Source organism: Lolium perenne, chromosome 4 (genome assembly GCF_019359855.2).
Source record: "Lolium perenne isolate Kyuss_39 chromosome 4, Kyuss_2.0, whole genome shotgun sequence".
In the NCBI taxonomy this organism is placed as follows: Eukaryota; Viridiplantae; Streptophyta; class Magnoliopsida; order Poales; family Poaceae; genus Lolium; species Lolium perenne.
In genome coordinates this window covers 184,371,064-184,384,937 of record NC_067247.2, presented here as the reverse complement: position 1 = coordinate 184,384,937, position 13,874 = coordinate 184,371,064, and the positions used below count along the sequence as shown (strand labels likewise).

Sequence of the window (13,874 nt, the reverse complement as noted above, 5' to 3'; positions counted from 1 at the left end):
CTTAGGACTAAGCCGACGGGCCATAGCTTTTGCGATGATCTTCAGGACCACGTGGATGAGATTGATGGGTCTAAAATTAGTGATGGATTCAGCGTTGTCGTTTTTTTTCCAACAACATGATGTTAGCGGTGTTGATGATACTGAAGTTGGACGCCGATAATTTGGAGAAGGCATTGATGGCTCTTATGAGATCGTCCTTAATGATATCCCAACAGGGGTGAACAAAGGCGATGGAGAAGCCACCAGGACCGGGGGCCTTATCCGTCGGCATGTCGTCGACCGCCTCCTTTATCTCAAGTTCGAAGAAAGGCAACCCAAGGTCCTCCATAGGATGTGCTGTGGGGTTAAGAGCAGCGAAGTTAAAATCCAGCTGGCGGGGAGGAGGCTCTCCAAGAGTTTGGGAGAAGTGCTCAAAGATGAGCTTATTCTTGTCTTCATGAGTCGCAACCCAACCATTTTTGTGCTTGAGTTCGAGGATGTGGTTCTTGCATTTCCGGAGATATCTGATTCTAGAGGCATGCCTTTTTCGAGATGTTTTGTAATAACCCAGAACATAGGAACGACGAAGGGTAGATTTAGAAATGGGATGTGCATTTCATCGCAAAACGGGGGAAATTTCCGCGCCTTGTTGCAACTAAACCTAAGAGGGATCGAGGTTCTCTCTCATTTTGCACTTAGGGTTAGGCAATGTGAGTTAGGGCAATTTCGACATGATCTCTTTTGTATCTTATTGATTTGGGGAATGATTGCATTTGACAAGTGTTAACACATTTAACATTGATCATCATACAATATAAATAATGAATTCATAATTCAAACACAACTTATAAATTCAAATGACTTTGAATTTCAAATGGAATGTCAAATACAATATTTAATCAAGAATATAAACACTACATAAGACAAAAGCTCATAAACAAAACTTGAGCTTTATTGATACATAACACAAATTACAAAGTCTTTACAATATTCTTGATACAAGAATTGAGAAATAATAAACAGAAATAAAAAGGGAAAACTACAAGTTGGTTCTAAACTAAAACCTAGACTAAATGACTTGAGGATGATCTCCTGGTCATAATTCACTTCAAACCTGCAAAACAAATCACAAGTGCTAGACCAGAATGTAAGTGTTAGAAAATTCAGTTTGGACAGTTAGCAAAAATCACAGAAATTCAGTTTGGACAGTGAACACTGTCACTGCACACTTGTGCTTGTCCAAATCTCTGGACAGCACAAGATAGGCACAGGCAGACCAACACTGAGCAGCCACAGTGGGCTCAAGTTTCAGCATATGAGGGCTGTTGCTAACCAAGCAACAGCAAGGCAATGCAAGGGATGAGTCACAAAGTAACCAGGCCTTGTGTGTCATGGCCAGAGTAGAAGTAGGGATCATATAAATAGAACACAAACCCTAGAACCATGACAGTCGACCAGATAGAATAATTCACCAGGTAAGGGTGAAGCTAGAGCCAACACAAGTTCATCCAGTTCTTGCCAAGAACAGAACCAATACACAACCACTCATCACCAGGAATCATGGTGACCTGAGAAGATCAACCAGAATCTGGAGGTGAAGGGTTGTGCACAAAAAACCACAAGTCTGCAACAACAAAACATCTCATACTAGGAGCTGGAACAAGGTATACCAAGTTCTTGGACAGATCCAATGGATCTGATCCATAAATTATGCATGACATAATCATGGGATTGAGCAGATGCTCAAGTGGGTAGATCATCACTTGGTTTTCACCAAGGATTACTGCCAGTCTAAAAGCCACTAAAAATGGAAATCATCTAGATACAGATCTTGTGCACAGAAGCTAGCAATCATGCACAGATGCACATACTAGCAAGAACATATGCACAGATAGCACCAGTAGATGTGTTGCAATGATTAGCAGCTAATATAGACTACACAGTAAATCCTAAGCAAGTAACCATCAGCAAACCCTAGATTTCATCAGGCAAGCATATTGGCATTCATATCTAGTATGATCCCCAAATATGCAAGCAAAGGTTGAGTAGCCACAAGATCCAATCAAATAAGTGAGCAACCAATCAGTAGCAAGGTTACTGAGGTCACATCACACTTAGCACCATTTAAAAGAAAGCCAACTATAGCACATCATTATCCAGGAATGGATTCAGATTCATTTGCTTGCTAAACAATCATGAATAGCCAATTCATATACAAGCAAGTCATTTAAATCATCACTGCATAAGCAGTTCATTATGAATCAATTTAACTCAAGCATGAATTTATCACAGATCCATACTAATTATTGACAGTAGCACACTGTAGGACAACATGGCACCAATCAATGCATCACATCCACTGGATCTAGTCTAGTAAGCTAGAGCAAGCAATAGCACAAGTAAGCAGTAGCATAGTGATGCTTGAGCATCAGCATCAACAAGGAAAATGAATCACTTAGCCACAAAATTAATCAGTAAGCCATCACTGACATTTAGTTGATCAAATGGATCAATTGAATCAAGTCAAGCCACACAGATAAGCTAGCCAACAAGCAATGGTTGATCCAATGGATCATTAGCTTACACAGGAAGCACAGAAGCATTTCACAAGCACCACTGACAATCACAAGTGTCACTGATGCACCACAGTACACCTAGACAAGCAAGTATAACATTCCAGTAAGCACAAGCAAGCCCATAAGCAAGTACAGCATGGCATAGCAAGCTTTTAAGCAAGCACAGCAGAGCATAGCAAGATTAGAGCAGGCTAGGAGCAACAGATAAGCAAACAGAGCATGTACAACAAGCAAGGCAACACTGGCCAGTACCAGAAATTGGTGCTTTGGCCATGAGCTTGCAGCAAATGGAAGCATAGGCAGATTAAGCAGCCATGGCAGAGCTCTGTGTGATCACAGGATCACCAGAGAGCAACAGAACATGAGGAGGAAGAAGTACAGTAGCAAGGGAGGCGGACAGACATGGAGAAGAGAAGGAGGAGGTGAAGATTACTTACACGCGCCTGGTGGCAGAAGCTAGGGCATGGCGAGGCAGTGCTCGCGCGGCCATAGCAGCTGCAAAACCAGGGTAGGCGCCGACGTTACGCCGGCGAACACGAACACACCACCGTAGCAGAGCACCAGAGACGACGGCACAGGTACTGCGAGCAGCACCCGCGCTAGGTCAATCTCGGAGGCGCACACGTCGACGGCGAGGACGAGAGGTCGCCGGAGATCGCCAATCGCCAGAGGCGATTCTCCACGAGATCCAGAGAGGGGCGATTCGCCAGGAGAGGAAGAGATGGGGGAAACCACGCGGACAGATCGATAGATCGTCTCGCGGCGGTCCCGATTTGGTAAGTGGCTAGGGCAGAGGAGCATGGAGATGGCCGGAGAGCGGCGGCGGCCATGGCGGCGACGCCATCGCCACGGGAGACGCGAGAGAGTTAGGGTTAGGGACGAGCGAGTGAGAGAGGCGAGTGAGGAGCGAGGTGGGCCGCTTCGGCGCCACCGACCCATAATGGGACAAGCCTTAATGGGCTGTCCCATGGGCCTTAGTTAAGTGGGCTGGCCCAATAGGGGCCAGGGGTATTTCTGTCTTTTTACTTTTAAGAAAAAGACCAGAATTTCACAAATTTTTAGTAAATAAAATACAACTCTAAAAATCCATTAAAAATTGGATTAGTGAATGAAAAATAAATCTTAACCAGAATAAAATATGAAATAGAATTTAAGAAACAAATTCAAAATTATGAATTTGAAGAATTTAAATAATAACTTGGAATTTTAAACTATTATTGCCTTGTATTTAAAAATTCAAGGAAAAATCTCAAATAAGTTCAAATACTTATTTTCAAACATTTCAAAATGAAATTCTACTAATCCAAGTCATTTCTATTGAGAAAAGTATTTTTCCAAGAAAAATACTATATTCCTTTTTATTCCAAAAACTATAGAGGTAACTCTATGATTTCAAATTATTTTTGTAATGAGTAAAGGAATCACCAAGTAAAGAATTTTTACTTTGAAGTATCTTACTCTATGTGAATTAAAATAGTTTACGCTTTTAAATCAATTGCAAGTTACTGCCAAAGGCATAAATCTTAACTCAACCCTAAATTGCTATAACCCAGCGGGGTAAAGGGATTCAACATAAAATAATACATCCATGATTACATTATTTGGATTTTATAACATTGTACTTACCGGACAATGATGCTTCTTACAGAACCCGAGGTCCAGGTTCCATCAACTGCATTGAACTGCACTATCTCGCAGTCCACAGGCAAGTTCACCCTTGCTCATGTCAACTTGATTATTTTCTACTACTTTAATGCAAAGCTATATACTTATCATTCCTGCATCACAAATAAAATGTTACTTTCCAACTATGAATATGACTATGTGGCTGGCCCTCATGGTATGTGTTGATATGGTGGAGGTTCCATTGCATGGGTTATATCACCCTAGGATTAATTACCAATGCCGTCCAGTGATTCTAGCGCCGTACAAACCGCGTTGACCATGAGATCTATAATGGCTCTGGGGAAGCCAGCCGTATCTTTTCCCTTCTGCACGCCAACGGATTGGTAGAGCTGGTGGGGTGTTGGAGGCACTGCCGCAATAGGTTGGGATATCCTTTTAAATCCCCATCCATTAGTGATGATAAGCTCTACGATCTATGATGGATTGTCCGGAGTACACCGTGAGTAAAGCCGTATTATCGGGAGAAGTCTACTGGGGGTGTACGGTTGGACAAAAGGGTGGGTTTGCAGACGCGGAGAAGGCGGTGTGGGCTTGGATTTTCATACCTGGCCTCACACCAAAGGAAGTGTGAACGGGGGCAAGTCCCTGCGGATGGCAAAAGGGGTGGAATCTCTTATGGGAAAAGTAACGCACCTCTGCAGAGTGTATCAAATTGTGGCTGTCACTCCCTGTTCCGGGAAGGGAACTGCGAACGCGGCAGGAAAGGAACTCCACGAAGTTCTAGTCAACCTGTGAAGACTGACGGGCATAGTTTTCATAATAAAAGCAACCTTTTGAAGAAATGATTTCAAAACATGCATTGACCTGCGATTTCCTGATCAATGGTCGTAGCTAGTGCATCAAACACCTTTTTACTCTTTTAGAACTTGCTGAGTACCTCTGTACTCACTTTCTTTCGACACCCTTGCTAGACTGTGATCCGGAAGTGGAGGCCATCAACGATGGAGCACCAGAAGGAAGCTACGAGCTGGTCTACGAGGAGCCTGGTCTTACCGGCGGAGTGGAAGGAGTAGACTATGAGATAGTCTACGAACCCGATGACACGGAGGTGGAGGAGTAGTGACATACCCTAGCATCATAGAGCCGAGCAACGTAGAACTTACCTAAATAAGTTGTTGAGCTCTCTTTATATTTAGTTATGAGTTGTAATCGTACTTAAGTAGTATCTTAGGGTGTTCTCATAGGACCTGTGAGAATACCAACTTGTTAAGACAATGTTTGTAATAAAGTATGGAGTGTTATGACCTGCAATGTTTCTGTTGTACCACTCTGAGTGATATGGCAATTTGTGAAGAAGTCCCTTCACAAAGATCATATCAACGACTTGTATACTACAACATGCAGTGGTATGCTGGGTCACCGCATCTTTCCAGAGCAGCAACGCGTCGCTTAATGTCGACACGAAGACATCTTTCATCCCGAGAGAGGGTGCGGGATTCTTGAGCCACGTCCAGTTGAAGAATGACATCCAGGGCCATAATAAGTTGAAGCTTACGGTTAGAGAAGAGGACCTTGCTCCAAGATCTCAAACCCTGCACCGTGGATTTCAACTTGTGGTTTATGATATGAAATGCCTGAGTGTGTGTGGAAGGCGCCATCCTTGTTGAACCTTATCTTTGAATCCCGACATTTTAGTCCAGAAGGATTCGAAGTGGAAGATGGGTGGTTTCCGAGGGCCACTCTGATTGGAGAGAAAGAGAGGGCAATGGTCCGAGAGGGATGATGACAAAGCATGAAGAACATGGTTTTCAAACTCAAGGTCCTAGCTTGCGTTGCAGAAAGCCCAATTCAGACGTACAAGAGTTTGGGTATCTCTCTCATTGCTCCAAGTATACTTTCTCTTCTGGAGTTTTAATTCTTTAAGCTGGTGGTGAGGGCCCGTCTGAAAAGCCCCATCAGGCGATAACTAAGTTTGCGTTGCTCTTATCTTCCGCCCGGTAGATGAGGTTAAAATCCCCTATGATGAGCCACTTCGAGTCATCGATAGGTTTTGGCGGCGACCGCTTCCGCAAGAAAACCCTCTGTATCAGCATGATCGCTACCCGTAAACCATGGTGAGCCTAAAAGAGGTGCCAGTAAGTACTGTTCTACTCTTCAGAAAGTTGCATATTTAACTTAAACCTAAGAGAACACTGATCATCACAGTTAGAGGAAACACGAATACTTTCGTCCCGTAAGAAAATTTACGCTCCGTATTTGACTTGACTTGGGTAAAATGGTGGCTCGTTTTTTGGTCCGTCTGCTTTGGTGGATGTGAGGCTTGATGAACTCGGATCACCACAAATTAGTCAACGATCAGACGGTCAAGAGAAGTGAATGTGCTCCCGCGCGTTCTAGAATGCTCACACACACTGCCGACCTGATCAATTGTTTCGTGATCACGGTACATGTGCCAAAGAGAGGAATACACGTTTGGATTTGGTGCAAGCAATTTTCTGGAGTAGGAAACTTGATCTGCCAAGGCACCCACCATTGACAAAGATACCATGTCCGGCTTGCCGCGCTGGCTGCCCTGTTATCCTCCTTCTCTGGTGCCGTTGACACGACGGAAACGGCATCTCGTTTTGCTTCATCGATCCTCCAGCTCTCCCTTTATAACGGTCGAGGACTCCCTAACGCGCGTAAGTGATATTTCTAACTCACTCTAAAAATAAAAGAAAATTTTGTTAACACTGTAGAACGCATGAAACTGAATTTTTATTGTATTTCAGTAACTTCTGATCCCCACAAAAAGGAAATCACGTGGTAACATGAAAATTGTTCCCATACGATAGAAAAAAGAGAATGTCCCTGCACAACGTAGCAAATGTTTACCACTTAGTAATAAATTGTTCACTAGCGTCAAAACATGTGGAGTTTATCATCACGGAAAAAAATTCCATGTATATCAAAAGAATGACCACTATTTCTTTTGGATATAAAGATGTGAGTGATCTTTGGAAAATGCGAACATAAAGGTTTACTAAAATGCAACTATTGCGGATCAACTATATGTCAAGGCTACTGTATCAAGCAAGGTAAACACTCTAAACAAGGCTAGAAAACAAACTGAGCACTAGTAAAAAGAGAGGAGAAAGATCAAAGTAGGAGCACAAGATGACACAACGATGGATGTGTCCCAAAATTAAAGCCAAGTTATGTCCCTTAGAGTACGAATATATGAGAGTATGGTTAAACGAACCCCACATGTTTATAAAAACCAGTTTTTTTTTTCTCTTGGTGGTCAAACCTCACCGAGATGATTCTTTCACTAATTCAAATTCGAGAAGACTCTTCCACTAAGGTAGTCCTTTGAGAATACCTCTCGTTTTTACTAACTTCTTTGTGGCTAATATATCAAGCTGAACAATATAGGTGTCCCACAACTATAATGGTACAAAGATGCACGAGGAACTAAGAAGATACGATCAAAGTTTGGATTGGTGGTATCCTACATCTAGGTCTCGTCTTTCTTTTCCTCACTTGAATTCGAAATCAATAGGTGTAGGTGGAGGTAAGTATTGGAGCTCTCAAGTGTTCAACAATGGTGGAAATCAATTTGAAATATACTTCTCGGTCTCTCTCTCTCGTTCCTCGCTAGAGTTGTGACTACATATCGACTGGCTGGCACATCATCCCCGTTGTCCACGCAGGCCTCATCTTTGCTTCCTCACGTGATCTCGAAATCAATGGGTTAAGGGAGATGTATCGTAGCCCTCAAAGTGTTAAGTACTGATAGAGAGCTTAGAACGAAAAAAAAAATGAAATTTTACTGCTGGAGGCTTTTTTGGGAAGCCCAGCCTCCATGGGCATATATAGAATCCCCTAAAATTATAGAGCTCGGTACTAGTGCACATATATGCATGATACTACTCGATGTTATTTTTCACTATGACTAGTCTTGAAGGAGACGTTGCTTTTTGCGAGTGGCTAACCACATGTGTTTTGTTAATCTATTATTATTGGCTTCTGAAAAAAAAATCTTGTGGATGTGTTTCACGTAACCAAAGTACTCCGAGGTGTAAACTGCAAACATATCCGAGTCTCTGTCAAACAGTTTCGCAGTTTCGCGAAACAGCCCCTCCTAATAAAACTGTTAATTTTCCTCCTACTTTCCCGTCCCTCCTTCCTGTTTCCTTGCTCTTCACCCCTCTCCGTTAGGTGCTGCAGAGAGAGTCCCAAGAAAGAGACGTCGGCGATGGCGCCGCTGTGGCGGACGGCGAGTGCGGCGGCGGTTCTGCTGGCCCTCATGGGTCTTCTTCTTCTCGTGCTCTCTCCAACGGATGCAGCAGCAGGGGCGGCAGCGGAAGGAGGAGGTGACGATCTCTTGACTTTTCCCCCCAGTCTCATCCACCGGTCCTTGCTTGCGTAGATGAAACGCTTCGTCGCTACGGGTACCTGGTGCCGCCGCTCCAGTGCGGAACTGGTGATGGCCCCGCCCGATTCGTGGTCGGGGTTCAGGAAAAATCCAGAGAGATTACGCTAGTTAGTTCCACCTGCTATTCTGGGACTGGGACCAAATGTGAACGGGAGAAGATAGAAGTGATTTAGCGAAATTTGAAATTAATTAGACATCAATTGGCGAAGGGAAGGTTAAGAATTTGGTGTAGTGAACTATTTGGACAGCGGATTTCACGCAATCTGTTCGAAATTTTGTTGGGGACAGTAACTTTGGGACCTTTTGGAGATAGGCTTAAATGCTTAATGACATCCTCAAGTTCAGATGTTCCGCACGTCGGCACTATATGTTTGGCATATCTTACTTGCCTACTACCATTTTCTTGTCGCCAAGTGATACGGTAATATTGGAAGCGATGTGTTGTTTGCCATTGTGCCAACTAGATATAGTTCCAGCCTCTTAGCTTGGAGATGTGTAGCCATGAATGACAACTGAATCAGTTGGCTATACCTTTTTATCCTTGCCGAGATAGGAAAGTATTGCTGGATGTCACAGCAACGAACACTAATGTCTGATATGTCAATTCTTTTAATTGATGTTGCGCCAAATTAACTTAAAGACCTTCATTGTTCGGTATAATGTAACAGAAAGCTTCTTACGCTTTTCTTTGCACAATGCAGAGCTCATGATGAAGATTTCTGATGGTGGTTATTCTTATAATAGTACTCTTTCTCATATTCTTGTCGAGTATGCGTCTGCTGTAAGTTCTTCTTTCAACCATATATGCTAGCACATGGTTTGTTTTGTTAAGAACAGCTCAAATTAGTTCCCTAAACCAAACTTTCTACTCTCCTAGCTAGAGCAGTTTTGTGGTGGGAATATCCTTTTATGTGATTCTCAAAAAATCTGTTCATGACCTCACTTGCCTGAATGAATTTTCAGGTGTATACTTCTGACCTTACCTCACTTTTGACGTGGACTTGTCCAAGGTGTCAAGGTCACACAATGGTACACTGCATGAGATGAAAACTAGACTTGTCTGCTCTTGCTTCTTCTACTAACTGTTCCTAATTACTTATTTCTTTTTTTCATTTTAACACAGGGTTTTGAGATGATAGAGATCATTGTAGATGTCGAGAGATGTTTACAGGTTAATAAGCTACTCGTGATCTTCTTCCGTGCAGTTCTAAGTCAAAATTATGCTCATATATCAGACAATTAATTTTTGAGCAGGCTTTTGTTGGAGTTGCCCCTGACCCACGATCCATAATTATTGCTTTTAGGGGTACCCAAGAACACAGGTACGTAAATTTGCTACTTATGTTAAATATAACTTAATGCTGACCACAACTTATACAATGTGGGCAAATCTTTCATCTTTACCTACTACCTAATTCTAAAAAATAGTTTATGGAATTAATAGTGTTTAATTCTTTATAACCTGTGATACATAATATGTTGCTCATACCCATTCGTTCCTAACTCAAATTGTGATTGTGAAGTGCTTCAAATTGGATTGAAGATCTCTTCTGGAAGCAGCTAGATGTAACTTATCCTGGCATGCCAGATGCAATGGTACGTTAATCAGTCAATTTTGAATTGTTTTCTGAGGAAGTATTATTGAATTTGAAATCACTCCTGTTCACCTGCTGTTTTCTGTCTCATATTGCAGGTCCACCATGGATTTTATTCTGCATATTATAATACAACTTTGCGGCATGAAATCTCGAAATCTGTTCAGTGGGCATGGAAGACATATGGAAAACTACCCATAAATGTTGTAGGTCACTCGATGGGAGGGGCTTTAGCTTCGTTCTGTGCCCTTGATCTCTCTGTAAGCACCATTGAGCAGTCTGCATCTTTGTGTGTTACTGTACTTGGACATGCAGGATTTTGTTGTTGTGGGTTGTTATGTAAGCACATGCAGGATTTTGTTGTTGTGGGTTGTTATGTAAGCACATGCAGGATTAGTTTTCAGTTTAATTCAAACCATGTCATAAATAGCTGAAAGCCTATTTTGATGTAAATTATTTTATATCTTCAGTGTAGATCCTGGTATCTATGCTTTACAAAAGCAAAGGAAGAAGGGATGCTTTTTTCATAATGTAGGTTCATTAGATATTGTTAATTGATATCTCTCCTTTCATTTTCCAGGTTAAATATGGGTCACATGAAGTTCAGCTCATAACTTTTGGACAGCCTCGTGTAGGAAATCCTGCGTTTGCTACATACTTCAATGATCAGGTTCCGAGAACCACCCGTGTGACCCATGAGAATGATATTGTTCCACACTTGCCACCATATTTTCCTTACCTAGGTGAATGGACTTATCATCACTTTGCAAGAGAGGTGGGTACTTGTTTGTTACTCAGAAAGAATTAACAAAATGCATAAAGTAAATAGAATTAAGTTAGTGTTTGTTCCGCATTTATCTTTCTTCAGGTTTGGCTTCACGAGACTGTGGTAGGAAACGTAGTTACTAAGAATGAGACAGTTTGTGATTGTTCAGGCGAGGACTCAACCTGCAGCAGGTATCTACATGCCTCACACATTTCTTGTACACTTATGCTCCTTGTGTTGTGCTTATTCTTTGCTCTTGCTTGAATAGATCGGTCTACGGGACGAGTGTTACAGATCATCTTGAGTACTACGGTGTTAGCTTACATGCCGATTCAAGGGGAACCTGTCAATTTGTGATTGGCTCATCCAATTCGGCATATAGTGACATTGTTCAAGTTGATGGAACTATCATCTTATCAAGATATCCGCAAGAACAACATTCTGTTGAATCTATCTAAACCCTTTAACCCAGGGTAAACTGTACAGTATATTATTTTGTGTATATATTTCATGGAATGTAGAAACACTGAGTGCTCTAGGAGCTCTCCTGAGAACAAGGAAGGTTTCTCCTTTTGAATGTGCCCCCTTTACTCAAGTGAGAATTGTATATGAAGCTCCATGAACATTGTAGACACACCATAAATGATGTACATAAACAATATCAAGGGATTAAATAATGGAAGTATTTGATGGCATCCTATTTTTTTTCAGTCTTGCATAGTGTGATTCTTCCTTCCTATTAACAGATATATTTCCAGATTTTCTCTCTCCGTATCGTCTCCCCTATCCAGGTGCCTTTGCATCAGATATGCAATTGAGGTCAAAAGAATATTGCTCTTTGATGATCTGAGGAGCCAGGAACTGATCAAAGTCAGGCTGGAACCTGGAATCCCCAGATGCAAAGCTCTGGATGTGGTCGGCACTCTCAGCCTCAGGCCAAGAAATTGAGGATAGGGATATATGCCAAATATTCTCCATTGCCGTCTGCTTGCCCGGTTGGGTCACCATATGTGAGGATGCATTGCAACATATCAACTGCTACTGTTCTCCAGTTCATTTGCACAGAAAGTGCTGAAGATACGCTGGGCAAGTTTGCGCCGGTGGATCATGGCACGTCGAATGCTTGCATATCTTGATAAGGACATAAAATAGGCTGACGATGAAAATCTTCAGAGGTGGCACAAAGTTGCAAATGGCACAGATTCTGCATCGCGGATAAGGTCAGAAGAGAGTGTGACGGACTGAATGAGACTGGAAGGCCTCTCTGCTGGAAGATGCTAATCTGAACCTGAAGGGGTGACGATCCCTACAAGACACCCCTTCTTAGCCGGTAGAATCAGATCTCTGTGTCGTACTGTCATGTGACAGAGTGTCGTGGTGTCGATGCTAGAGCCATTTGCACTTGTTCCGACTTCCGAGCTTCTGTATTTACAGTGTAATGGCTGAAGTTAGAAGCCGTGTGCAGGGAATGTCGCAGAGTATAAACTTTTTCTTTTTGAGAACACAATACAACGCAGACGCTCACAAACACGCACGTACAAACGCCCCTATGAACGCACACACGCACACCCTACGGCACGTCACCTACCACTGAAAGCATAGCGCCGGTTAAATCCTGGAATAAATCCAAGTAAATGCAAATACCCATGTCAAGTCTAGGATTTGAACCTGGGTGGGATGGTTCCACCACAAGGGACCTAACCACCAGAGCCAAGCTCTGTTTGCCAGTAAGAACCAGAGGAAATGGCATGCGTATTGCACCAGAGGTAGAGGTTTGCAGTGACGGATACACACTATGTGAAGTGCAAGAGAAAATTGTAATGCGATCACAGCTTTTGAGCTAGGCGTTTTCAACGTTCGCTTAAATTCAAAGCATATGGTCAAACTCAGAAGTGCATGTATGTTTATACTTTCATGCTTTTATAACATAATAATAGCTGACGAATGCTTTTCCAATCCTAAGAAATCCCCAAAAACATCTGTACAAGTCTAATCTTTTGGTTTTATATATAGAAGATTTCTGCGAGAGGTCGAGTGAGATGAGAAAAGAGATTCCATTGTTCCATGGGAGAGGGACCGCATGTACCACATTTTCTTATCCAAAACCATCCATCCTTTGAACCTATGATAGATTAAGAAATGTGTTCTTTTAAACTGGAACTAATCTAGATTCCATCGTAACAAGTTGAGCACATGATACGAATTGCTAATTATCCGCATATGGCAAAATCACCAGAACCATTTCGAGCCTATAAAAAGGCAAGCCACCCGGGCGGTAGCAACAAACCACAGCCACCACCTTCGGGAACATCTCATCTAAGCATACACAACGAGTTAGAGCTCCAGAGAAACCTCTCGAACCTCCCGAGATCCCCAGCGATCACGAACTCGATGGATCAGGTGACGAAGTTGGCGTCGGAGCGGGCGGTGGTGGTGTTCACCTCCAGCAGATGCAGCATGTGCCACTCCGTGACGTCCCTCCTCACAAACCTCGGCGTCAACGCCGCCGTGTACGAGCTTGACAAGGAACAGCGGGGCAGGGAGATGGAGAGAGAACTCGCTAGGAGGCTCGGCCGAGGCCCGCCCGTGGTGCCAGCGGTGTTCATCGGCGGGAACCTCGTCGGTGGCACCAACAGGGTCATGGCGCTGCACCTCGCCAGCGAGCTCGTCCCCATGCTCAAGAACGCCGGCGCGCTCTGGCTCTAGTGAAAGAAGACGTGCTTGCTCAGTATGCAATGCTAGCCTTTTGACAGTATGGAATAATAAGACATGTAACAGGGAAACCGCCTTAGAAGGCCAGGTTTTTTATTATCCTGTGCCGGCTGCATGGCAAGAAGGAAAATTAAGCTAGTAGTTATGTAGTACTTCTTTTGTTGTTACTTAAGGTTTTAGCCCCGTTCTGGGTTCTTTTATTA

General features: G+C 42.9%; 2 protein-coding genes across 2 annotated transcripts; both read left to right on the top strand.

Moving 5' to 3' along the window:
- Positions 1-8,331: 8,331 nt before the first annotated feature.
- LOC127294525 (lipase) lies at positions 8,332-11,669 on the top strand. Its single transcript, XM_051324359.2, has 10 exons — positions 8,332-8,536; positions 9,300-9,379; positions 9,562-9,627; positions 9,722-9,769; positions 9,853-9,920; positions 10,122-10,194; positions 10,292-10,453; positions 10,774-10,968; positions 11,062-11,150; positions 11,228-11,669. Exons 1-10 carry the CDS (start codon positions 8,419-8,421, stop codon positions 11,415-11,417), a joined length of 1,089 nt encoding a protein of 362 aa, XP_051180319.1. The 5' UTR covers positions 8,332-8,418; the 3' UTR covers positions 11,418-11,669.
- A 1,587-nt stretch (positions 11,670-13,256) lies between these two features.
- LOC127348745 (glutaredoxin-C10) lies at positions 13,257-13,874 on the top strand. The gene has a single exon (XM_051374665.1). It carries the CDS (start codon positions 13,351-13,353, stop codon positions 13,663-13,665), a length of 315 nt encoding a protein of 104 aa, XP_051230625.1. The 5' UTR covers positions 13,257-13,350; the 3' UTR covers positions 13,666-13,874.

Bases quoted from the DNA above. Each gene is read 5' to 3' on its own strand.
- LOC127294525 (XM_051324359.2), top strand. From the start codon at position 8,419: ATGGCGCCGCTGTGGCGGACGGCGAGTGCGGCGGCGGTTCTGCTGGCC. The intron at 9,380-9,561 runs GTAAGTTCTTCT...ATGAATTTTCAG, and splicing joins TTGTCGAGTATGCGTCTGCT to GTGTATACTTCTGACCTTAC. The intron at 10,969-11,061 runs GTGGGTACTTGT...ATCTTTCTTCAG, and splicing joins ATCATCACTTTGCAAGAGAG to GTTTGGCTTCACGAGACTGT.
- LOC127348745 (XM_051374665.1), top strand. From the start codon at position 13,351: ATGGATCAGGTGACGAAGTTGGCGTCGGAGCGGGCGGTGGTGGTGTTC.